General features: G+C 58.5%; 2 protein-coding genes across 4 annotated transcripts; both read left to right on the top strand.

Annotated features, from left to right (window-relative positions):
- The first annotated feature begins 238 nt into the window (after positions 1-238).
- Positions 239-17,000, top strand: SIDT2 (SID1 transmembrane family member 2). 2 transcript variants are annotated; one of them, XM_081240941.1, is made up of 27 exons: positions 239-1,000; positions 2,629-2,750; positions 3,062-3,226; positions 3,315-3,360; positions 3,776-3,877; positions 3,986-4,069; positions 4,834-4,933; positions 5,131-5,196; positions 6,113-6,206; positions 6,553-6,605; positions 7,651-7,722; positions 7,870-7,950; positions 8,143-8,205; positions 9,014-9,132; positions 9,433-9,506; positions 9,615-9,681; positions 10,236-10,309; positions 10,454-10,577; positions 11,058-11,175; positions 11,663-11,799; positions 11,986-12,094; positions 12,327-12,403; positions 12,562-12,608; positions 12,870-12,975; positions 13,604-13,714; positions 15,350-15,463; positions 15,537-17,000. In XM_081240941.1, exons 1-27 carry the CDS (start codon positions 818-820, stop codon positions 15,597-15,599), a joined length of 2,571 nt encoding a protein of 856 aa, XP_081097067.1. In that variant the 5' UTR covers positions 239-817; the 3' UTR covers positions 15,600-17,000. The 2 variants fall into 2 exon arrangements, with proteins under 2 accessions (XP_081097067.1, XP_081097068.1); XM_081240942.1 differs by lacking the exon at positions 8,143-8,205.
- Positions 17,001-18,822: 1,822 nt separating this feature from the next.
- Positions 18,823-24,165, top strand: TAGLN (transgelin). 2 transcript variants are annotated; one of them, XM_081239944.1, is made up of 6 exons: positions 18,873-18,981; positions 22,162-22,226; positions 22,381-22,572; positions 22,678-22,855; positions 23,143-23,245; positions 23,590-24,165. In XM_081239944.1, the coding sequence occupies exons 3-6, from the start codon at positions 22,393-22,395 to the stop codon at positions 23,732-23,734; spliced, it is 606 nt and encodes a 201-aa protein (XP_081096070.1). In that variant the 5' UTR covers positions 18,873-18,981; positions 22,162-22,226; positions 22,381-22,392; the 3' UTR covers positions 23,735-24,165. The 2 variants fall into 2 exon arrangements, with proteins under 2 accessions (XP_081096069.1, XP_081096070.1); XM_081239943.1 differs by lacking the exon at positions 22,162-22,226 and having other exon boundaries at positions 18,823-18,981.
- The last annotated feature ends 79 nt before the right edge of the window (positions 24,166-24,244 follow it).

Below are 24,244 nucleotides of genomic sequence, written 5' to 3'. Positions count from 1 at the left end.
ACGTGTGAAAAAGAGAATTTGTCAACAAGAATCCAACACTTGGAGATCCTTCACGGAAACATCCATCTAATCCAAAGTGAGCTTCCAGAGAAGGTCAGGATAATGAAAGAGGAGCCGGTAACAGGATAGGAGTGGGAGAAGGCCTCCAGCTGGAAAGCGGCGTCCCCTTTAAGGCCCAAACCGAGGCCTGGCCCTTTAAATCTGTGTCAGTTTCCCCTGACGTCAGCGGGCGGGCCGGCAGCCCTGCTGTTTACCGCCCCGCGGCGTTGCTCGCTCCCCGGAGTTCTGAGCGCCGAAGCCGGAACCCCAGAAACTCGCCGCGTCGCGGGGCGTCGGGTCGCTACCACCTATCACGCCCCTCACCCTCAGACTCTCCTCCCTTCGCGGCCGACCCCGCCGCCGGCTTCCCCTTCCTCCCGCCGTCCCTCCCTCCCTCCCTCCCTCCCTCGCTCCCCTTTCCCGGCGTCTCCAGGCTCCCAGCAACTAGCCGCCTCCGGGCTGTCACGGCCCTGGCGGGCGCCCGCCGGGTCTCCCAGCCGTGCTCGGCCCCTCGCGAGCTGGGGCCCCTTCCTGTGGCCCGTACCCCAACCCCTCCCCACCCCCTCCCAGCCGCCCCATCCCCTCCCTGGCCGCTGAGAGCATGTCTGCGGCTCCAGGGGAGGGACCGTTTCCTAATCTCAGGCCGAGGTTAAAGTTCTGGTCCTGGTGAGATGCTGGAAGCTGCGGCCAGAGCCGCAACCCGCCCTGGAGGTGACCTGTCGCTTATCGTCGTCGCCGCCGCCGCCGCTGCTGCCGCCACTGCCGCCCGGCCGGGGCCATGTTCGCTCTGGGCTTGCCCTTCTTGGCACTCTTGGTGGCCTCGGTCGAGAGCCATCTGGGGGTTCTGGGGCCTAAGAACGTCTCGCAGAAAGACGCCGAGTTTGAGCGCACCTACGTGGATGAGGTCAACAGCGAGCTGGTCAACATCTACACCTTCAACCATACTGTGACCCGCAACCGGGTGAGGGAAGGGGCTGGGCTCGGGGCTGGTGGTGAGTGGGCGAGCGGACCAGGGTTCCGCGATGCTGTCAGTCCCCAAGAACAGCCGCCCCACTGGGTTTCCCAGAACCACACTGGACCCTCTTGCCAGCCCTTCTTCCTTTCCCAGGGATGTTTGTTCTGAAGCTACCAGTGGACAGTTTCTGAAGTTGCCTCTTTCCCATCTTCTCTTTGATCCCTTCCTTTCTACCAGCTGTAGTCTGAGCAGGACTGGCCTGCTCCCTACCCAGCACCCAGAGTCTGACAGTGCTGTGGGGTCTAGGAGCAAGGAAGCAGCCTTGCTACTGGGCTTGGCCCAGAAAACCCCAGGGGGATGAGACAGGCCCAAACTGAAAGGCTCTGCCCCCAGGGAGTTATAGCTGAGACTCCCCAGGGAAATGAATGCAGGACTTCCCAGGCTGCTGTAACTACTGGGACCTTCCCAGCCCTCTTCCTTCCCTTGGAAAGACAGCTGGCCTTGTAAGTTGAAGGTGGTGGAGATACAGCCAACCCCAGGTTGGGTGGGAGGGGAGAAGGAGTTTGCCTACCGTGGAGAAGCTTCCTCACCCTGATTTCTCTTTCATTTCTCCCCAGCTGTGAGTTGAACATGGGCACAGCTAGGTCTGGGAAGCCTAGACCCCAGGCAGGGCTGAGATTTGGAGCACTCTTGCAGCCTGGCTCACGGTCTCCTGCTCAGCTCTCACCAGGACTGGATTTACTAAGAAGTGGTGGAGTTCAGAATGGGAATCTGATTTTTTTTTTTTTTCAGAATGGGGAGGGATTGGGTTTTGATGGCAGGCCAGGATCTGCCTTCAGTGCCTGGTTCTCTGAAGTTTGATCTCATCCAACTTAGAGTCCTTTCTCTTTTTGCCCCCACATGTGGGGTTACCCTGAGAACGGTGGCCTCTATCCGTCTGGGAGGTGCTGCCCTAAGGGCTTGGGTTTCAGCAGCCCAATAACAAGCAATCCCAGGATTTATTTTATTTTTTTTTTTTCTTTAAGCTCCGACTGTCCTATATACTTTCCTCCATAGTGCCCATGGTGGGAGTGTCTCCATTTTATAGAGGGGGATGTTGAGGCTCAGAGATGTGAAGTGACTTTTCCACAGCCCTATTCCTTGGTCAGAGCTAAGGATAGAACTTGGCCTTCTTGGCTTTCAACGATCCCTGTTTCCCCACCTCCCCGTGGCCTCTGGCTGCCAGATGAGTTGTAGAATAGGAACTTCCTGGTTCACAAGGAAGAAGGTTGGGGAGCACTTCTTGCTCTTCCGTGTCCCTGTGTGTGCACATGTGTGTACATGCACGTGTGCGCAGACGCATGTGTGTGCAGGCATGTGCATCCGTGAACTTTTATAGCAATGGGGTATCCTGGGGATGCCTGAGGTCTCCATTGTGTTTCCCATCCTCTCCCTTAAGTCCCTCCTGGAGTCTGGGGGCTGCTCTGGCAGATGAAGGGGCGTAGGTAGCCCCCCAGCTCGACCTGGATGGGGAAAGCACAAAGCCGTCTGCTTGAGGGAGGGCACGGCTCACAGTCTCTGGAGCCCTGTGTTCCCCTGGCAGAATTAGAGTCACCATGGGCTTGACTGAGGGACATTTCCATGTCATCTTGCAGACAGAGGGCGTGAGAGTGTCCGTGAATGTCCTGAACAAGCAGAAGGGGGCTCCTTTGCTGTTTGTGGTCCGCCAGAAGGAGGCGGTGGTGTCCTTCCAGGTGCCCCTGATCCTGCGAGGGATGTGAGTAGGACCCAGGGACCAGGGAAGGGGGGTAGGCCCAGGCCAGGCCTTGCCCAGAGCCTCACCCAGGGCCTTGTCCAGGGCCCCTGACCACCTGGGTGCCCCTCTGTTTCTCCTCCCCATTCCCTGAGCCAGGAGGCTGGTCGACAGCACAAGGGCCCAGCTAGCTGACCTGGAGCTTGTCAGCCTAGTGGAGGTGGGGTAGGGAGGTAGTGGGACCAGAGCGGAGGAATTGGGGCTCTGATCCCCTGGAGTGGCATGCTGGCTGTCATGGGACCGCAGTCATGTCTCGTCTCTGCCTCGGACCATAGGTTTCAGCGCAAGTACCTCTACCAAAAGGTGGAGCGAACGCTGTGTCAGCCCCCCACCAAGAATGAGTCCGAGGTCCAGTTCTTCTACGTGGATGTGTCCACCCTGTCACCAGTCAACACCACGTACCAGCTGCGCGTCAGCCGAATGGATGACTTCGTGCTCAGGTCTGCAGGGGAGAGCGAGGGGGCCACGGGACCGGCCTCCTTCCCAAGCTCTAGGAGTAACGGTGGGGGGCTCTTCTCTGCCCCACAGGACCGGAGAGCAGTTCAGCTTCAATACCACGGCGGCGCAGCCCCAGGTAAGACCTCCCTGTCAACGGTCCCTCCAGAGGAGAAATGGGGAAGCTTGAACTTGGGGGTGGGAGTGGTCAGCGCTCTTTGCCAGGAGTTTCAGGTTGGTTGTACTCTCCGTGGAGGACTCTCTAGAAACAGGAGCACTGGCCCTAAGGCGGTGGGGGACAGACAGTATAGGAAGTGCAGAGACATGGGGTCTGGCTGCCATCTTTCCTACTTACCCCTTGGGCACTGTCCTGAGTGCCCAGCTGAGGTTGAGGGGAGTGGTGTATGGGAAATGGACCTGCTTGTGGGCAAGGCCTTTCTTCCCAGAGAGCCTCCACTGTCCAACCCTGGGAGGATTCACACTCTTCCCTTCTAGAGGGGCAAAGAGAGCATCCTCATGGGATGGGGCTCTTCCCGCCCTCCCTATGCCCTCAGTACTTCAAGTATGAGTTCCCAGAAGGAGTGGACTCAGTCATTGTCAAGGTGACCTCCAACAAGGCCTTCCCCTGCTCAGTCATCTCCATCCAGGATGTCCTGGTAAGTAACCTGCCCTTTTACTCTCCACCAGTGGATAGCAGGGCTGCTGAAGAGAGGGGACAGGGCCCAGGACCCTGCCCATCTGTCTGTCCCCTCCTCCCTCTGTAGTGCCCTGTCTATGACCTAGACAACAACGTAGCCTTCATTGGCATGTACCAGACTATGACCAAGAAGGCAGCCATCACCGTGCAGGTAGGAAATGGGCATGGCCCGATGGGGGATGTGGCCAGGTGATTAGCTTTCCTAACCCTCGCTTCTTTTCCCCTGCCCCATTCCTACCCTACCCACCGGACTGAGTCTTGGCCGTCCAGTCCCTGAGACTTTGGGTCCCCTGATATATGCAAGCATTGAATCACAGTCCCAGTTGCCTTTGGGGAAAGAGCAGAGTACCCTTTGTGGCTGCCCTGTATGCTTCATTCACCACAGCTGGGAGAGGAAAGGGCCCTGGCTGGTGATGAGGGCTGCCCTTGGCAAAGGCTAAAACCTGTGCTGGGGGCAGGGAGGGAGAGGCATGTGTTCACCTCAGGACATCTAGTTGTGCAGCTGACGGAGGCACCACAGCCCCTCCACTTTTTCTCCTGACTGATGCGCAGACTATAATAGGGCACCCATGGGTTCCATGATGATGGGGCATACCCTCATTTGCTCACCTGGCAGTAGTGTTAGTGCAGGGTATGGGCTCTGGAGTCAGATGATCCTGGCTCTACCACTTACTGGCAGTGTGACCCTAAGCTAACGTCCAACAGGGATAATGATAGTACTTACTCATAAGGATCTTTGTGAAGATTCAATAAAATAATATATGAGCAAAGAGTTTAGCATAGTGTCTGGCCTGAAGTAGGTATTCAGAAAAGGATGGTGATGGTGATGACAATGATGTGATGATGACAGTCACCATCCTCACCATCCTCCTCCTCGTCACCATCATCGCCATTATCACCGTCCTCATCCTGCAGCGCAAAGACTTCCCCAGCAACAGCTTTTACGTGGTAGTGGTGGTGAAAACTGAAGACCAAGCCTGTGGAGGCTCCCTGCCTTTCTACCCCTTTATAGAAGGTACGTTTTGGGCTCTGGGCCTGGCCAGGGGTGGGAGGGCTTGGACACTTCCTGGGAGGTAAAAGAGCCTGTGTGGCTGATTGATGGATCTGATGGGATGTGGGTTTTTGGCTCCAGACTCTCCCAGGCCTGGTCCCACCAACTCTAGCCAAGCTCCAGGCAGGCGCTTGTTTGCCATTTTGCCATTTTACTTCCAGGTGAACCGGTCGATCAGGGGCACCGCCAGAAAACCCTGTCAGTGTTGGTCTCTCGAGCAGTCACGTGTGAGTGCGGGTGGCTGAGTGGGGATGGCCTGGCCACTGGCTCTTCTTTCAGGCCTGGGGTAGGGAGTGTTCTCTGAATGGGAAGGGTGAGGAGGACCTACTCGAGCAGGCTGACAGGGTGGGAAGGAGGAGAGATCTTGGAGGGCTTCATGACGTGGGGCGGGAGGGTGAGTAATGTGCTTTGGAGCATCCATGAGTAAAGAGATTGAGGGACTGAGTTCTAGATCTGTCTCTGCCACTGTGGGCAGTGTAATCTCATTGAGCCTCAGTTTCCCCATCTCTGTAACAGGACTAATAGCATCTGTTAGTCTCTATTAGTCTCACTAAGTCGGTTTAGCACAAAATTAGTAGGAAAGTTCCTGGCCCCTTAGTCATGCTCGATAAATGTTTACTGAGTGATTGAATAGAGCCCTTTGTAATCTGGAAAGTATAAGATAAAAATAAAGGATTGTGACGGGAGGGGAAAGAAGCGGCCTCTCCTGCATGGATTCCTTATTCAGCACATTTGTTTCGAGTCCCTTCTGTGTGCTTGGTGCTGTGCTCCAGCTGTGGTCCTTAGGGTGGCCCTGTCTAGAGCCCGTTGCTATGCAGGGTGCTGAGGGCTGTGAGGAACCCAGGACAGTCACTGTGGGAGGTCAGGGCAGAGAAAGCCTCCTAGAGGACACAGGTCCTCAGCTGTGTTTTGAAGGTTAAGTCAAGGAGGGGTCTTGGAGAAAGAAGTAGGGGAGAAAGTTCTAGCAGAGGGAGCCGTGTGAGCAGAGCCAGGAATCATGTCGAGTTTGGCATATTGTTGGCACTGGCTGGGTCATTCCACCCGAGGGGAGACGTGGAGAGAGATGAGCCTGGGCCCTGCGTGCTGTGATGGGCAGGCTTGGAAAGTGCTGGTGTATTTTCCTTCCCACTTCCCTCCCCACAGCCGAGGCCTACGTTGGTGGTATGCTCTTTTGCCTGGGCATATTCCTCTCCTTCTACCTGCTTACCGTGCTCCTGGCCTGCTGGGAGAACTGGAGGTAAAGTGGGACCGCTGGGCCCTCTCCTGCTCTGGGGTGGGTCAGGCAGGGGGAAATGGCCTGGCAGGATCTGTGTGGCCCTGGATAATCTCCATCCATGAGGCATAGGAATGCAGGTCCCTGTGAGGGTCTGAGGTCCCTGAGCCTCTGCTCTGGAAACCAACCCCTCCCCTCAAACTTCTTCCCAAGTAGGGAGACCCCGCATTGCTTCCCAGCCTGGGAGGACCCCTGGGATCATGGATGGAGGACAGGGGTATGGGGTGGAGAGGGTGGAGCCAGGCCAGCCCGGCACAGGAGGGATCCTCCGGCTGCCCTTCTGGTTTGTCTCTGGATTCTGTCCCTGCAGGCAGAGGAAGAAGAGCCTTCTGGTGGCCGTGGACCGAGCCTGCCCAGAAAGCGGTACCTCCAGAGGGTCTGGGTCGGTGGGCTGTTTGCTTTGTGGTTTGGAGGGGATAGTGGTGGATGGTTCCCTTGAGGGTTGGAGGAGGAAGGTCCCACTGGGGACTTCTGGATGTTCAGATAGGGAGTAACACCGTAGGTGGAAATGGGGCTGGGGCAGTGTGCCTGTTGGTCCCTAACGTGCCCGTCTTAAAGACTGTCACTTGATGCATTCAGTGTCTGGGTCTAGGTACACTGTCTGCCGCTTCAGGCAATGCGACTCACCATCTCTGGGATTATTAACCTTTTGTTCTCTTCCCCTTTCTTCTACCCCTCTCTCTATATCCTCCCTCCTGCTTGGGACCTTCTCCCTCAGCTTCTCTCCTTGGTAAGCTCCAGGTGCTGTGGGCAGAGGAGCTGGAGTCCAGAGTGGGGAGGGAGGGGACGTAGAGGGGTGTCTGGGTGGGACCCAGGCAGGCCGATGCTGGTCTGTCCTTGCTGCTGGTAACTTAGATGGGCAATTCCTTGACTTTGCTGTCTTTCTAGGGAGGAAAGAGGGGGCTGAGAGTTTCCAGTGGGGCAGGTGGTGGTGGTGGGATAGGTGTTTGCTGGTATAGGTGCTTATTCTTTGCTGCCACCGTGGCCCCTCTGTGTCTCTCTTTGGATTCTTCCTTCCCTTTTCTCCCTGGCTTGCAGCCTCTCTCTGCTTCCAAGGCTACGGGGTCCTTGACTTCTTTCTTTTTTTTTCTTTCTTTTTTTTTTTATGACTCATAAATTATAGTTTATTGAATTTTTAGAAACAATAATTAAGCATTGCAGATATGTTTTAAAATTTCTGTTGAAAAACCTTTAAAGTGTATTACGTACATACTTTAATAACCACAATATACTCTATGATATTTAATTTTTCATGGTAACAAAGGGCTTTGAATATTAATCAATATGCTAAATACTAAACAACTGTAATATGTACAAGAGATTTCCTAGTACATTATTCTCATTTTAGCCCGGTAGCACCCTGCAGATGAGGAAGATAATGTAAGGGGTCCCTGACTTCTTGTTGCAGGTCACCCTCGGGTCCTGGCCGATTCCTTCCCTGGCAGCTCCCCGTATGAGGGCTACAACTATGGCTCCTTTGGTACGCGTCCGCACCCGAGCTCATGCTTGCCCACTCGGCCGGGTCACCACCTCCAGGGTGGCCTCCTCGGCGCCCCCTGGAGACGGGTCCAGAGTCCCCTGCCCTGAGGTTTCTTCTGCCTGCCTCACCATTTACTATTCCCTACAGAGAATGGTTCCGGCTCCACTGGATCCACCGACGGTCTGGTTGGCAGCGCGGGCCCTGGGGACCTCTCCTACAATTACCAGGGTGAGTGGGCCAGGCGGGGCAGAGCTGTGCAGTGCAGGGCTGGTGCTGGCTGCGTGAACCGTGACGGTGGGCGGTTGCCTCTTCTGCCAGACGCTGGAACCAGGGAAGGGCTTGCTGTCTCCCCACCCCTCTCCTCCCTCATCCCTTCCTCCTTGGTCCCACTTCCCCGGTAACTTTCCCTTTCCTTTGAAGGGCACGACCAGTTCAAGCGGCGCCTCCCCTTTGGCCAGATGCGGCAGCTGTGCATTGCCATGGGTAGATGTGGGGAGGGCGAGTGCTGCTCTACCAATCAGCTCCTGCCAGGGCGGTTGACTGGAGCCAGAAGGCTCTGGGACCAGAAAGATGCTTTGTGCATGGCTTCCGCACCTAATGCCAATAATTGCTAGCTCGTGTATCTTTTGAGATAGGCAGGCACTGGCCCCTGATGCTGGCAAGCTGGCACCCCAGCCTCCCCCAGGCCAGATGTTCTGGTTGGCTGTTGTGTTTCCCAGCACCTCACTCTCTGGCCTTCTGGGGCTCATGGGCCGGGGTGTCATGTCCTGGCCTCAGGGGCCTTTGGTCAGCAAGGTTACAGGAGGAAGCTTCCGAAGGCACAAGAAAAGAACAGGATAAAGGATTAGAGAGGAGGCAGCCTCTCACCCTTGTCTGCACCCCAGGGCGCACTGGGTCTATACCCAGTGGGGGCCAAGGCAGTGTCTTCTCAGAACCCACACAGCTGGGCATCTTCTAATCAGCGTGACTTCTGCCAAATTCAGTCCTGCTGCTTGTATCTGGGGTCCGGGGTCTGCTCAGTGTCCTGGCCTGGAAGCCTAGCTCAGTGAGGCGGCAAGGCTGGAGCGGTCCCTGTTTGGTGGCCTCTTCGCAGAGTCCACCCTCGTTTCCCTCAAGGACCTAGGAGCACCCAGTACCTCCTCCCCAGGCCTGAGCCCACCTCTAACCCCGCTCTGAGCCCACAGTTGGCCTCTTCCCGCTGCCTAGTAATTGTGACAATTGTCCCAGGGGGGTGGGGACAGGCCTTGGGTTCTGTGCCCACTAGGTTACCCTTCCCCCCTTTCTGCCCCAGACCATTCCCTCGATCCTGTGGGCACTCGGCCACGACTGGACTCCCTGAGCTCCGTGGAGGAGGACGACTATGACACACTGGCCGACATCGATTCAGACAAGAATGTCATTCGCACCAAGGTGTGACCCCACGTGCGCTGGCCCTGGTCACGGGTTCCCAAGGAAGGGAGATTGTGTGTTCAGCCCCAGTGTATCTCCCCACTGGGTGGCACGTTATGAAAGCAAAGGGAAAGAGCTTGGCTGGGGTGGCACAGATTCCAGGGGAAACTGAGTCGGCTCCCAGCCCTCCGGACCGCCCAGAACCCGGCCCGCTGGAATTCTGGCCTGTGGGAGGGAGGCCCCCCATGTCCTCCTCTAACCTGGGCAAGAGGGGCTTCTCTGGGGCAGTGGGGCAGGGGGCTCACTCCAGCTTCTCCCCAGAAATACCTCTGCGTGGCTGACCTGGCACGCAAGGACAAACGCGTCCTGCGGAAAAAGTACCAGATCTACTTCTGGTGAGTGGGCGGAGCAGGCCGGCCTTCCTGTCACTGGCAGGACGGTGCGGGGGGTTCCCGGGTTCTTCCTCAGTGCCGCCACCTCACCGCCGCCCTCCCACTCCTCAGGAACATTGCCACCATTGCTGTCTTCTATGCACTTCCTGTGGTGCAGCTGGTGATCACCTACCAGACGGTGAGTGGGCAGGGGCCGGCTCCCCAGGGCCCATGCTAAGTGCCCTCGAGGAGCTGCCACAGGCCGGGACAATGCCCCAGTGCAGAGCCTCCCAGCCTGCGGCTTTGGAGCCAGCACAGGTCCTAGGTCATGGGTCCCGGGTTCCCATCCCAACTCTGCCTTACCAGCTGGGTGGCCTTGAGCAAGTCACTCAACCTCCCTGAGCCTCAGTCGGTTCATCTGCAAAATGGGGGCAGCATGCCAGCAATGATGGCACCTCCCCTGGGTCGTGGGGATTTACGAAATGAAAGTGCTGGGGCTTTGTAAGTCTCAGTTTCCCTTCCCTCTTCTCTGTACTGTGGGGCAAGAACCTCCGTCATGGTCATGCCTCAGGGTTTTCAGCCACACCTAGCGAGCGGGGCAGTGACTTTACCAAAAGTGGGGCTTGCTGGTGTCACGTGCACACACGGGCTGGCCGTGGCGGCACCTCCCATCCGTTGCAGAACGTGACTGGTGGTGGCGCAGGCTGTGGACTGAGGCGCTTTAGCAGCGCCCCCTCCCTGCTCCCGCTGCAGGTGGTGAATGTCACAGGGAACCAGGACATCTGCTACTACAACTTCCTCTGCGCCCACCCTCTAGGCAACCTCAGGTGGGGATCCACTTGGGAGGAGGCCCCTTTTCCCGTTGAACGGTGAACCAGGGCAGGGGCAGGGGCTCTGCAAATGCCCGCCTCGGGTGGGGAAGCGACCAGGGCATGAGGCCGAGGCAATGTGCCCGGTGTCGCCCCTTCCAGCGCTTTCAACAACATCCTCAGCAACCTGGGGTACATCCTGCTGGGGCTGCTCTTCCTGCTCGTCATCCTGCAGCGGGAGATCAACCACAACCGGGCCCTGCTGCGCAATGACCTCTACGCCCTGGTGAGGAGTGCTCGCCTGCCCGCTGAGGCCTCAGGCCCAGCCCCTTCCTAGCAGGCGGGGCCTTGCCCAGCCCTGCCCAGCTCTGCCCAGCCCAGCCCTGCCCAGCCCTGCCCAGCCCTGCCCTGCCCAGCCCTTCCCTGCTCTGCCCAGCTCAGCCCAGCCCAGCCCAGCCCAGCCCTGCCCAGCCCAGCTCAGCCCTGCCCAACCCAGCCCTGCCCTGCCCTGCCCTGCCCAGCCCAGCCCTGCCCAGCCCAGCCCAGCTCTGCCCAGCTCTGCCCAGCTCTGCCCAGCCCTGTCCAGCCCTGTCCAGTCTTATCCTGCCCAGCTTTGTTGTGCCCAGCCCTGCCCGGCCCTGCCCTTGCTAAATGCCCACTCTACCCCTCATCCCACTCCTTTCTCATGATCTCCCTCCTTAGGACCCCTTCCTTCCTCCCTTCCCGTCTTACCTCATCTCTCCCTTCCCTTCTCTCTCCGCAACAGGAATGTGGGATCCCCAAACACTTCGGCCTCTTCTACGCCATGGGCACGGCCCTGATGATGGAGGGGCTGCTTAGCGCTTGCTATCACGTCTGCCCCAACTATACCAATTTCCAGTTTGGTGAGTGGGGCCTCCCTCTTCCCTGGCTGAACCTCAACAGGAATCTGCCTGAGTCTGCCATCCCCATTCACCCGCAGGGATTGGGATCCCCAAGATACAGCCATGTGGGAGACTCCAGGGCTGGAGGACCTGTGTGAACACACATCCTAGCTTGTAGAAAATAAGCGTCTGGATGCTATTTCATGCATCTGTCAAGCCTTTCCTATGGAAAGGCATGTGCAAGCACTGAGAAAAGAAAGATAATTAAGATACAGTCCCCGATCTCAGAGTGCTCGGACTAAGTTGTGCTTGTCGTCAGGGGAAGTCAGACTGTGGGTGTCAGCCAGTGGGGCGGCAGTGGGGCGTGGCAGGGACAGTTAAGGAGCTGCAGTTAAGCGCCAGCCCGCCACCAGCTTGCTCTGTGGCTGTGACGAGGTGTGGGGACCGGGGTTCCGTGCCCGGGCTCCGCGGATGTTTCCGTAGCTCACGTCCACGTCCCTCCACCTAGACACGTCATTCATGTACATGATCGCGGGGCTCTGCATGCTGAAGCTGTACCAGAAGCGGCACCCAGACATCAACGCCAGTGCCTACAGCGCCTATGCCTGCTTGGCCATCGTCATTTTCTTCTCTGTGCTGGGCGTGGTGAGGCCCCGGCCTGCTCTGCTCACCCGTAGGAAAGGTGCACACGTGTGCACACACCCCCGTCCACCCCTGCTCCTTCCCTAAAGTGCCCGCCCAGCCTGGCGGGCTTGGAGCCGGCTCTCCCAGAGGAAGGGCGGGCCGGGGGAACAGCTTTCTCCTCAGCCCTGCCTTCGGTGGCCCCAACAGGTCTTCGGCAAAGGGAACACAGCATTCTGGGTCATCTTCTCGGTCATTCACATCATCGCCACCCTGCTCCTCAGCACACAGCTCTATTACATGGGCCGCTGGAAGCTGGGTGAGCGCTCGCCTGGGGCCTGCTGGGGTTGGTGGCCTCGGCGACCTGGTCTCACGGGAGACCTTTGGGTTCTGCCCTCTCACAGGGGGCCCAGGGGAGTCACTGGGTACGGAATTCAATGAGGCCTTGGCACAGCTGTGCCCCCGAGAGGCCCTGGGTCCTCTCAGCTGGCGCAGACCAGGGGCCGGGACAAAAGGGTGCCCATGCCTTTCAGCACCTTCCCTTCTTGCAGACTCGGGGATCTGCCGTCGCATTCTCCACGTGCTCTACACGGACTGCATCCGGCAGTGCAGCGGGCCCCTCTACGTGGTACCTGCCCAGCTCCCCGGGCCCCTCCTCCTCTATCTCCACTGGGGGGCGCGCGGGGCGCAGCTGAGAGCCCAGGGGCGGGGTGGGGCCCCCCCCTGACGGGCCTCCCTCCACTTCTCTCCCTGTCTCTCAGTTCCCGTGTCTTTGCTTCCCTCCAGGACCGCATGGTGCTGCTGGTGATGGGCAACATTATCAACTGGTCGCTGTGAGTCCGGCCATCGTCTGTGTAGCCAGGCTGGGTGGGCAGCTCGGCGCTTGGCCAGCCACGGGCTTCCTTGGGGAACATGGACAAATTTGGGCATGAGACATGGGGGCTGGAGAGAGAGGTGTTGGCCCCTGGGGTTCTAGAATCTTCTGTGGGCCTCTGAACCCAGCCCCACATCCTCATAAAACATGGGTTAGTGGGGAGGGAGAGCCCTTTCCTTGCTCCTTCCCCGCTTCACCAGCTCTTCCTCCCTCCTGCCAGGGCTGCCTATGGGCTCATCATGCGTCCCAATGATTTTGCCTCCTACTTGTTGGCCATTGGCATCTGCAACCTGCTGCTTTACTTTGCCTTCTACATCATTATGAAGGTGAGTGGGGATGGCTGAGCCCCCTCAGCCAGCTGCTCTGCTTTGTGGGGAGGGAGATGGGCACAGCCTCCCTGGGGCGGCACCAAGAGGGAGTAAGAATTTTTCTGTCCGTCTCTCCAGGCTACTGAGTCTTGAGGAGGGGAGAGGCTAGTCTCTTGCACGTACTCCCCGGGAGCCAGCTATATCCTCAGACCCGTTTCCTGAGCCCCTTCTGTGGTCTCAGTATGGCTCATAAAACTGGTCGCACCTCGGGCCCAGCTGGCAAGAGCCCCGTCCTGTGGAGAAGGGGTTGAGGAGGTGGGGCTTGCTGAGTCCGTGTTGGGCTTGGGCCTCCGAGGGCTAGGTGCTTCCCAAGAGCCCCTCGTGCCATCCAACGTGAGAGGAGCCCCCAGGCCATACACCCCCCAGCCCAGGGTTCTGGGCACATGGATGGAGGCCCAGCCAGGGTGGACAGGAGTGAGGACACCAGGCTGCTAGTGGGGAGACAAGTTGAGCTGTGTAGGGTGATGGGATGGATCCAAGAAGGCTTCCTAAAGCATCCATCCTGAAAGCCTGGGAAGGCGCTTCAAGGGCAGGCCAGGAAGTGGGGCAGGGCCCTCAGGCTGCTCTTCCCCGTCTTTCCCCCCAGCTCCGGAGCGGGGAGAGGATCAAGCTCATTCCCCTGCTCTGCATCATCTGCACCTCGGTGGTCTGGGGCTTTGCACTCTTCTTCTTCTTCCAGGGGCTCAGCACCTGGCAGGTGAGTGGTCCTCCTGCCAAGAGGCTACGGGAGTCACCCACAGGCTCATCGTGAGCCCACAAACGGCCAGTTCTCTATTCAAAAATTGTTTGTGAGCATCGCCCGTGTTCTTTCACAGCTGCTTTCTCATTTTTTTTTTTTTTTGCAGTACACGGGCCTCTCACTGCTGTGGCCTCTCCCTTTGCGGAGCACAGGCTCCGGACGCGCAGGCTCAGCAGCCATGGCTCATGGGCCCAGCCGCTCCGCGGCATGTGGGATCTTCCCGGACCGGGGCACGAACCCGTGTCCCCTGCATCGGCAGGCGGACTCTCAACCACTGCGCCACCAGGGAAGCCCTGCTTTCTCATTTAATCCTCCTAACATTCACCATGCCAACGTGGAAGTATCCCCATTTTACTTATGAAGCAGTTGAGGCTCAGAGAGACCCAGTGACCTGCCCAAGGTCACACGACCAGTGGTGGCACAGCTGGGGTTTGAAGCCAGAGATGTCAGGCTCTTCTCTCTGCCTCGTAGGGCACCTGCTGTGATTAGAACTAAGTCTGGCAGCATCTCTGCCTTCGAAGCACTTATAATCGAGTTCCAGAAAGAGAGAGACTGTCAGTTCCTGGCTTCTCTTTACAATATGGTACGTGAGATGCAGGGTAATAGACTAGACAGGTAGGGGCTGTGCAGGAGGGCAGAGGACAGAAAGGCTTCTGTGAGTCAGGAGGTCCAGGAAAGCTACTTAGAGGAGGCAGGGCTTGCTCTTGGCCTTTAAAGACCCCGGCTGATGGGGAAGGGCCCCGTGGCCCAGAGGTGCTGTGACTTGAGTAACGAGGCAGAGGCAGCTGAGGGGTCAGTGACTGCAATCGCTTGGGAGCCGGGTAAAGACTGTGAGCCCCTTGAGGGCACTGCGGAGCTTTCTTGGTCATCTCTGAGGTCTTAGCATATGGCACAGACAGTCCCCAGACACAGAGTGAGGTCCAGCCAGTGTTTGCTGGACAGAGGTTGGGGAGAGAATGGCGGACCTCGAGGGCCTCGGGACATGGCCCACAGGTTCTGGCTACTGTCGTCCTCGGGCAGGGCTGTGTGACCCGACAATAGTGCTTTGGAGAGAAAGTGAGCCAGGAGGAGCCCTGGAGGCCTCACTGGAGCCGGGGCAGAGTCCAAGGCAGGGAACGGAGTTAGGAGGCTTTGGTGGCCTTCTAGTCCTTCAAGGGAATCATGACCAGTGCTCTCAGGGAGCCATTTGCAACTAAAGGCCAATTCTTAGATGTGGGAGATGAGGGCAAGGGGTGAGCCTGAAAAAGGGTGCTCTCCATGGGCTTCCCTGGTGGCGCAGTGGTTGAGAGTCCGCCTGCCGATGCAGGGACACGGGTTCGTGCCCCGGTCCGGAAGATCCCACATGCCGCGGAGCGGCTGGGCCCGTGAGCCATGGCCGCTGAGCCTGCGCGTCCGGAGCCTGTGCTCCGCAACAGGAGAGGCCACAACAGTGAGAGGCCCGCGTACCGCAAAAAAAAATAAAATAAAAAATAAGGGTGCTCTCCAGCCTAGGGCTGGGGCTGGGAACAGAGAGTGCCTAGAGGGGATGGGAGCTGGTCTGGCCCAGCCTCCCCTGGGCGGTGTCAGCAGGCAGCTCTCCCTGTTCCACCCCAGAAAACCCCTGCAGAGTCACGGGAGCACAACCGGGACTGCATCCTCCTCGACTTCTTTGATGACCACGACATCTGGCACTTCCTCTCCTCCATCGCCATGTTTGGGTCATTCCTGGTACGTCGGGGAGGCTGGGGAGGAGGCGGAGGTGGCCTCCTTTCCTGTGCTTGACTCCGCACCCGCCCTCCAGGTGTTGCTGACACTGGACGACGACCTGGACACCGTGCAGCGGGACAAGATCTACGTCTTCTAGTGGGAGCCGGGCCCCTTGCTTCTCTCACTGGGCCCTTCGCTCCTCTGCCGCACTGCCCAGAGCCTCCGTAGTGCCAGGGGCGTGAGTCCCAGCCCTGCTGCCCAGTGCCAGGTGGCCATGGGACAGCGAGGTCCAGCCCAGGCTTGGCCCGGGACAGTGGTGGCCTTGAGTCTTGTTCCTGCCCTCTGCCGGGGAGGAGGCCTGCCCCCCTGAAACCCTGGATGTTGGCCAAATTGCTGCTTTCTTCTCAGTGTTGGGGCCCTCCACAGGTCCCCGTCCGTCAGCTCTCTGTCTGTCATCTGCAGAAGAAAGGAGGGAAGTGTTGCCTGCCCATCTCATGCCTTGCATTCTGCCATTCCTTCCCCTCCCCCCGGCCTGGGACCCAAAGCCCTTTCTTCTTCCCTGAGCTTCCACTCCAGGGCCCTGGTCTGGGGCCTGATTCTCTGTGCTGCACCAGGGTTCTCTCCACTTCTCCTGGGTCTGCACCTGGCTGCCATCACTGCCCACTCAGCTCAGCCAGGATGGATGGGGCTGTCAGATTTTGGGGACTGGCCAGCTGGTGCTGGGCTTTTGGTGCTAAGGCCTGCGAGGGGTCCCAGGCAGTGCTGCCTCCTACCTCTGACCTGTGCTCAGGGCTGGCTCTTTAGCAACGAGCGTCAGCCCACCTTGTCAGAACCACCTTTGATCGAAGGACTGAATTCAGAGGTCACTTTCATATCCCTTCAGCCCCCAGACTGATGTTGGCACCAGGATTGGAGGGAAAAAGCAACTCACTTTCCTTCCCTTCCTTGTTCTTTCCAGGCTCTTAGTCCTGCCAAGCCCCAGTTGGGGGCCTTTCAGTGCCATTGACACTGCCCAAGAATGTCCAGAGGCGAAGGAGGGGACATACAAAGAGCCCAGCCAGCCCGCCTCCTCCACGGCCACGGGAGCCCCAGTGCCTATCTTAGAAAGGGGCTCAGGGAAGGGACATGACATTCCCCTCTGTGTCCCTGGTCCAGCCTCACTCTAGGACCCAGGGCTGGCTTCTAAGTTTCCGTCCAGTCTTCAGCCAAGTTCTGTGTCAGTCACACACATGCACACATATGAAATCTTGGAGTTTACACTGAGTTGCCCCAGCTCTGGTCCCCCCTGGCTGCTCTGCGCCTTGGATCCTCTTCGCCCTACCTGGTCTGTTCTAGATGCCAAGGTTGGGGGAGGTCAGGTCGGGCCTCTGCCTTGGGCATGGGAATGTGTTTTATTCTCCTCAGCTTGTTTTTATAGCTCTCCTTTGGACTGGGGAGAGGAGAAGGGAGGGTCTGGATCTTTTTTCAGAGCTCCGTTTAATGTCTGTTTCCATGCTATGGTTGCATTTCTGTTTTCTATGAATGAGTCTGCATTCAATTAAAGAAACAACCAGATGCAGTTCTTGGGCTCATCTTTGCTCCCTCTTTCTGGGTGGAGGTGTTGAGAATGATGGGTGGAGTAGGGCGCCCCCATTTCCCAGGTCTTCTGGTCTACCTTTCTCTTCCAAGCCGCAGTCCCATCGGGAATAGCAGTCCCTCGATGCCCTCACGTTTTTTTGTCTCCTTTGAGCAACGGCATCAATTCAGTCAACGTTTACCAGGGGCCTGCTCCCTGCCAGGTGCCATGAGGGTGGAGAGGATAGTGTAGTGAAAAAGCCTTCGCTGTGCCATCTCACCTCCGAGAGTCTCCCCTTACCTGGCAAATGGCAGCAGCCTCTGCCCACCTGGTCCCCACCCACCAGTCAGACGAGCTTCACTTCTGATCTGAGCCTCTCCCAGCTCGGCGGGCTGCAGGCCGCAGGCACAGGCAGTACTCCCTGACCTGCTTTAGTGGACAGGTGGTACTCTGGAAACACCAGATGGTGATGGATGGTGGGAGAGCGGGCATGTGGATGACATGCAGGCTCCAAGAGGAAGGAGATTTGAAATGACCCTGGAAGGTTGATTTAGATTTCCGCAGGCTAAGGAGGACAAGATGGGGAGCGGGCGGGGGTGGGAGGCGGCGGGTGGCAGGGAATCTGGTGAATTCAGGACAACCAGAGGTCTGGGCTCCTCTCTAGCCGATCCCTAGCTCCTCTCCATGCTCTTCCCAGCAGGTGCCACTGGGGGGCAATATAGCTCTTCGCGCCCCTAGGCTCTGGCGTCGGGAGCTGGCTGTGGTGGGCAGACCCTCCCTAGACTGCCTGGCCCGGCCGTCCCTCTCCTGGTGGTGCTGGGTGTGTGGTGGAGAGTGTTAGCCCCTCCCTGCCAGGCTGCCCTAGGATGGGGTGGTGCCACAGCAGGCAGGCCAGAGACCCCACTGGAGGCCTCTCACCTTTCTTCACTTCCTATCCGTTCCCGGTACCCCACCACCACCCCGAAACAAGATTTGAGCAAGTCTCCTTCCTGGGTGATGGGGTCCAGTCTGCTTTCCAGGGTGGGTAGGGACTGTTGAAAAGGGAGGGAGGGATGGTAGCAGCCTCTGAACGTCCTACCCCAGTGTTGGTGCCTCAGGCCCTAGAGAGCCCCTGGATGGGGCCAGCGTCAACTGAGCTGTTGCTGAACCCTCAAATCCCACCCCCAACTAAAGCGTGGAACTCAAGACCCACCCCAGCTGTAAACTCTCAACCTGAGCAGGGGGCGGGGGCAGGGGGGGCGGGGTGGTCGGCAGGGTTGCCCAGGTTCTGCCACTCAAGACTTACCACGTGACCTTGGGTAAGATGCACTCCGAGCCCTTGTTTCCTCATTTGTAAAATGGGGTAGTAATTTCGCTGTCACGATGCAGCTGTGAGTATGAAATGAGCGGATGTGCAAAGTGCCCGGTATGTAGCCCGTCCTCAGTAAAGGTGAGTTCCTATCTCCCACTGGAGCCAAAAGCCCCTGGAGGAGAGCGTGGCTGCTTAGTCCCCCACAAACCTCAGGGAGGGGGCCCCCTCTTTCCTCTTTCCCTGGACGGCCCCCTCTTGAATTTCCCCCTTCCCTCAAACTCGGAGGCAGGAAACAGTGTTGAAGGAGCAGCCGTAACTCCAGACAGCAGGGAAAGCCTTCACGGTCCTGTCCATAAAAGGCTTTTCCCGGCTGTTCCCCGCCGGCAGCGCGGCCCCGCCCCCGCCCGCTCCATCTCCAAAGCACGCAGAGAATGTCTCGGGCAGCCCCCGGTAGACTGCTCCAACTTGGTGTCTTTCCCCAAATATGGAGCCTGTGTGGAGTCACCGGGGGGGCTGGGGGTGGAGAAGGAGCCAGTTTCCTCCAGCAGGGAGGGGACCGGGGTGAGCCAGCAGCGGGGAGGCTGACATCACCGCGGTGGCAGCCCTTTAAACCCCTCACCCAGCCAGCGTCCCGTCCTGTCTGTCCAAGTCCAGACAGAGCTCACTCCTTCCTGCGAGCCCCAAGGAACGCCTGTAAGTACATCTGTCCCAGGGATGGAGGGGAGTTGGGCTGGGGCTTGGCAGTAGCGGTGGGTGTATCGCAGGCAGGGCCTCGGGCGCCCTGCCTGGGGCAGCCCACCCTCTTCCAGCACGCATTGCTCATCTCCACCTGCGGAGCTGGTCCTAGCTTGATGGGTGGGATGGGTTGCTGGAGTCCTGTATCTCTTAGACTGGGCAGCCTGGGGCTCACTGAAACGCCCAGGGAGACTTGGCTGGTGCAGAGGGATTGATGGTGGAAACCTGGGAACTGGGGTGAGGGAGGCTCCCCCATTTTCAGCCATAGTCACACCCAGGGGGGTGTGATAGGCTCCAGGTGGTGTTGGTTTAGACCCAGGTCTTGTAGTCTGCTATCTACCTGGGAGGATGTCCGAGGAGGTGAGGAGGTGCGTGGTACACCAGGGCTGGAGAGCAATGTCCCACTGGTGGGTCCCCAGGTCCTGAGCAGCATCAGAGAGCCCATGGGTAGCCACTGCGGCAGTGGGCAGGACCACAAGACTCGTCTTCTGGAGCAGGCTGGGGTGGCAGGGTGCAGGGCCAGTGAGGGAGCTGCCTTTCCAGGCACACAGCTCCCTCCATGCTCTGAGTGGGAACCCGCCCCCCCTCCGCCCCGGGCAGAGGAGTAGGGGCGAGCGCCGCCAGGAGCTTTGGAATGATAGCCTGGGTGGTACGGGCAGGGCCAGGCAGGGCCTGGGTCTGGCTGCTTCCCCTCAGTGGTGGCTCTTCAAAGGGTAGCAGTGAGTCTCGGAAAGGTCTCCTCTGTCCCCAGAATTCAGATGAGCCACCCCTCCTGCCTTCTCAGATCCACGTGTGCTCATCCTACGTGCTGTGTTTTATTCTGAAGTAATAGGGGCACAGCAGTCCTGCAGAGGCCCCTGGTTCTGCCAGTTTTTCTGGGTTCCTGCTGGTAGGAGGTGCCAGCTTTGCAGTTGGACTTGTAGTTTTCTCAGGGGAGGGGAGGCTGACAGAGCCACAGGCTAGGAGGGTCAAAGCAGAGCCTCAGGCTGCCCTGTCCATCCTGTCCCAGGAGCCTTTGCATAGAAAGGCCCCTGGGTGGGCCGCCCTGCCGCCCTCGCCCTCTCCTCACCCCTCCCCTCCCCAGCAGCTCCAAGGTGGGCCTGGGGAGGGCTTTGTCAGAGGACTTTGAGGGATTCTTGGAACCCTCCACTTTCAGACTCTACAAGCGGGGGGTGCCTTTCATCCGCCTTCTTTGTTCTGATCAAAACCCAAATGTCGTCTCTGGATCTAGGGGCCGCAACTTTGTGTACTTGTCACGGTGAGCCTTGACACCTTGACTGTCTTGAATCTCCTGAGACCGGAAGCTAGGGGTGGGGGACACACTGCTGGCACCCTGTTCCTCACGGGCCCAGCGCGAGGTCTGGGAGGGGAAGGCAGATGGGAGGGGAGGTGGGGAGGGGAAGGCAAGAAGGTCTGGGCATGGAAGGTGGGGAGGGTGGTGGTGCCCGGACCACAGGGATGCACCTTGCCTGCCTGGGATGGTACGGTGAAGGCTGAGATGACGAGGGAGGGTGGGAGGCCAAGACGAAGGATGGCCTGGTCTCAGCTGCTTGTGTGTTTTGACCACAGTTCTTCACCCAGGAGTCCTCGGGAGGTTGGGAAGCAGGGATGAGACACACAGCGGGATGGGGAAGGGAGGGACTTGGCCTTTGGATTCTTTGGCCCTCACTTTACAAATAAGGAAACGGACTCAGGGAGAAGTGAGTTGCCCAGTGGCTGGAATTTAGAGGAGCCCTTCTTCTGTGCTTCCTCTCAAATTTCGTTGTCCCCTCGGGGAATGATTTTGAACAGGGGTGGAGGCTGCAGCGGGAAGAACACTTACTGTTTTTCACCATTTGGTCAGGTCGCTACCAGGAGACCAGCTCTAGGGACAAAGGACTGACGTTTTGGGGAGCTCCGCTGAGGGGCAGGCAGTGTGTTCAGTAGCCACAGACACGGCCTCGTGGAATGTTCCCAGCCCTCTGGGGTAGATAACGTTATCCTCACTGCAGGGACGGGGCATTCGAGCTCAGCAAAGCTGTCGGTCGTGGGGAAAGAAGGGCTGGGCAAGCGCGGTCTGGCGGCTGAGCTGGGCCCGTGTGAAGTGATGATGCTCACTGCCTCCCACGGGGGTGGGTGGGGAGAGGGACTCAGCTCTGAGAAGACAGGGAGTTGAGAACACGTGCTGCCTCCACCCACAGACCATTCTCTCCTCCCAACCTCCGACCTCTCTGAGGGCCAGGGGATGGTTTGGCCTCATTTGGTTCCTCTTCGAAGGGTGAACTCTGGCACCACCCCAGGGTGATGCCTGAGGCAGGTCAGGTTCCCTGGCTGGCCACATGCTGGTCTGCCCAGCGGCCTGCCTGCCTGGCCCTGCTCCTGCAGCCTCCCCTCCCTTTGCAGGGCTCTCCTGAGCGAGGCCAGCCCCAGGCCCTAAGGCAGCAGCTGCTGCTGGTCTGGACAGGGAGGGCTTCCCATGCTCTGGTTGGCAGATTCTTGGCTCACGTCCCTGGAGAACTCTGGCTTCCTGGTTACTCAGGCTCCCACCGTGGTGAGAGCCTGAGGGCACGAGGGCAAGCCGGTGGGTATGTCAGCTTGCAGCCCTCTCTCATCTGGCTCCCCTGGGGAAATGCAGCTTCTTGGCCCAAAGCTCTTGGGCTTTGCTGGTTTCCTAGCCCTTTCCAGGGGTGAGTAAGCTTCGGCCTCTGTAGCTGCAGGCCGGAGGCTGAGCTGAGCTGGCAGAGAGCCTGAGTGCTGGAGTTCCCGCTTCTGGGAGAAGTGAGAGCTGGAGATACCTCCATAACTTCGGGCAGAGCTGCCAAACCGCCTCACTGGACAAAGACATCTGCTGGCTTTCTTTTGAGGGGCGATGTGACCTCTTCCGAAAGGCCTCTGCAGTGCCTCCATGGTCAATCTTGGCAAAGAAAGAATGCTCTAGACCAGGGGTTATCAAACCCATGGGCTAAATACAGCCTGCCATCTGTTTGTGTAAATAAAGTTTTATTGGAACACAGCCATGCTCACTTGTTTACACACTGCCTAAAGCTGCTGTGGTGCTACAGTGGCAGGGACCTTATGGCCTGCAAAGCCTAAATTATGACCGTCAGTAAAATGACTATCTGGTTATTTACCAAAAAAGTTTACTAACTCCTGCTCTAGACTGCCAAAGATCCGGCCTCCAAGTTCAGAGAGGCCCCGTGGACTGAGGGGACGAGCTGGCCCAGGTGAGCGGTGCCATGGAAACAAAACCAGGAAGCAAGGGGAGGTAGATAACCGGCTAGGGTGGTTGCCCAACACAGAGCTGGAAGACCTGCCCGGCCCCAGGGACAGCAGAGCTGTTCTCTGAGCCTCTCCCTCCTCCGGCTTGTGCTGCTTTAGCTCCCCGCCAACATGGCCAACAAGGGTCCTTCCTATGGCATGAGCCGTGAGGTGCAATCCAAAATCGAGAAGAAGTATGACGAGGAGCTGGAAGAGCGGCTGGTGGAGTGGATCCTAGCGCAGTGCGGCCCCGACGTGGGGCGCCCGGACCGTGGGCGTCTGGGCTTCCAGGTCTGGCTGAAGAACGGCGTGGTGAGTGGCACCCGGGGCAGGGGAGGGCTGGGTCCATGCCATCCTGCCGGAGTTGTGGGGCAGAACCCCCAAACCGAGTGCCAAGCTACCTTCTATGCCTGGCAGATTCTGAGCAAGCTGGTCAACAGCCTGTATCCAGATGGCTCCAAGCCGGTGAAGGTGCCTGAGAACCCGCCGTCAATGGTCTTCAAGCAGATGGAGCAGGTGGCTCAGTTCCTGAAGGCAGCTGAGGACTATGGTGTCACCAAGACCGACATGTTCCAGACTGTTGACCTCTTTGAAGGTACAGAGAGAAGAGGGGTGGAGGCAGGTGGGGGACAGGAGGCTGAGGCAGGGACGAGGGATGATCAAAACTGCCATGATGATAGGTCTGCACAGCAGGAGTGGGATACGCCAGGGGAATCCCACACCCGCAAGGGCGTACCCTGGGATCTACTGCGCCTCTTTCGATTTTAGGACAAACTCTGCCCCGGGTTGGCCATTTTTCTGAGAGGTGTGGGCAGGCTCTGCCTTGGAGTCCTGTTTACACAGTCCTGAAGATCATTTCCCCTCCCCTCTTTCCACCCACAGGCAAAGACTTGGCAGCGGTGCAGAGGACCCTGATGGCCCTGGGCAGCTTGGCAGTGACCAAGAACGACGGACACTACCGTGGAGACCCCAACTGGTTCATGAAGTACGCGGCCACCAGGGCTTCCCTGCACCCTGAGCTGGGGTCTCTGCAGGAGACGGGCTAACCCTTTAGTACAGTGATTTGGGGAAGCAGATAGCCAGGAAGGTATGAACTGAAAGTCGAGGATGGGGGGAAATGGGTCCCTAAGACTTCTTGACTCCTCCCTTTCTACCCTCCTGTCTCAGCCAGTCTCCATAGCCTGTGCTGCGGGGCAAGCTAGATTAAGGAAGCAAGAGCAGTGAAATGGGGAGGGAATGGGATCGGCCTAGGAAGTAACCGAGGAAACCAAAGATGGGTGGAAAACACACAGTCCTGGCAAGGCTTTGACCTGGTTCCTCCTCTCCTAGAAAAGCCCAGGAGCATAAGAGGGAATTCACAGAGAGCCAACTGCAGGAGGGAAAGCATGTCATCGGCCTACAGATGGGCAGCAACAGAGGGGCCTCCCAGGCTGGCATGACAGGCTACGGCCGACCTCGGCAGATCATCAGTTAGAGGTGGAGGGCCAGCCCCCGGCCCCGCCCTTGCCCAGCTCGCCGGCCGCAGCCCTCCCGCCTCGCCAGCCTCACCCACACCCGTGTAGTTCCTTCAGCCCCGGCCAAGCTTCGAGGCTCCGTCACTGAGCAAAGGTGACTGCACGTGGGCAGCTCGCCCGCACCCCTCAGCCTCAGCCCAACTTCTGACCCCAAAGCACTGCTCCCCTGGCCCACCTCCCAGCTCCCCGGCCAGCTCCACTGTCTCTCCATCCCGGGCCGAGCAGCGGAGACGTGGGCTGGTGGTGGTCTGGCTGTGGGCAAGTCCACCGTCCTCCTGGGCAGCTGATGCTCATAGAAGGAGACCCAGCCCAACCACCCCCGATTATTTTGCTGGAATATTTTGGGGGTTGAAATTCAAAAGGAAAAAAAAAATACATCAATCTTTTCTCAGGCCTGGCTGGCAGAGTCTGATTTGCCCGATCACTTCTGTTCTGGTTACAGGAAATCTGAGCAGGGAACAGGCAGGCAG

The sequence above is a fragment of the Mesoplodon bidens genome (assembly GCF_964165515.1).
Source record: "Mesoplodon bidens genome assembly, chromosome: 7".
Classification (NCBI taxonomy): Eukaryota; Metazoa; Chordata; class Mammalia; order Artiodactyla; family Ziphiidae; genus Mesoplodon; species Mesoplodon bidens.
Note: the sequence above shows the minus strand (reverse complement) of the source record. Positions and strands in the feature narration are given on the sequence as shown.

What these genes read in the sequence shown, in the direction of transcription:
- TAGLN (XM_081239943.1), top strand. Translation starts at nt 22,393, where the DNA reads ATGGCCAACAAGGGTCCTTCCTATGGCATGAGCCGTGAGGTGCAATCC. An exon ending in GACTGTTGACCTCTTTGAAG is followed by an intron (nt 22,856 to 23,142) that starts GTACAGAGAGAA and finishes TTCCACCCACAG; the next exon opens with GCAAAGACTTGGCAGCGGTG. An exon ending in GACCCCAACTGGTTCATGAA is followed by an intron (nt 23,246 to 23,589) that starts GTACGCGGCCAC and finishes CTCCTCTCCTAG; the next exon opens with AAAAGCCCAGGAGCATAAGA.
- SIDT2 (XM_081240941.1), top strand. Translation starts at nt 818, where the DNA reads ATGTTCGCTCTGGGCTTGCCCTTCTTGGCACTCTTGGTGGCCTCGGTC. An exon ending in GCCTGCTGGGAGAACTGGAG is followed by an intron (nt 6,207 to 6,552) that starts GTAAAGTGGGAC and finishes CTGTCCCTGCAG; the next exon opens with GCAGAGGAAGAAGAGCCTTC. An exon ending in CTACAACTATGGCTCCTTTG is followed by an intron (nt 7,723 to 7,869) that starts GTACGCGTCCGC and finishes TATTCCCTACAG; the next exon opens with AGAATGGTTCCGGCTCCACT.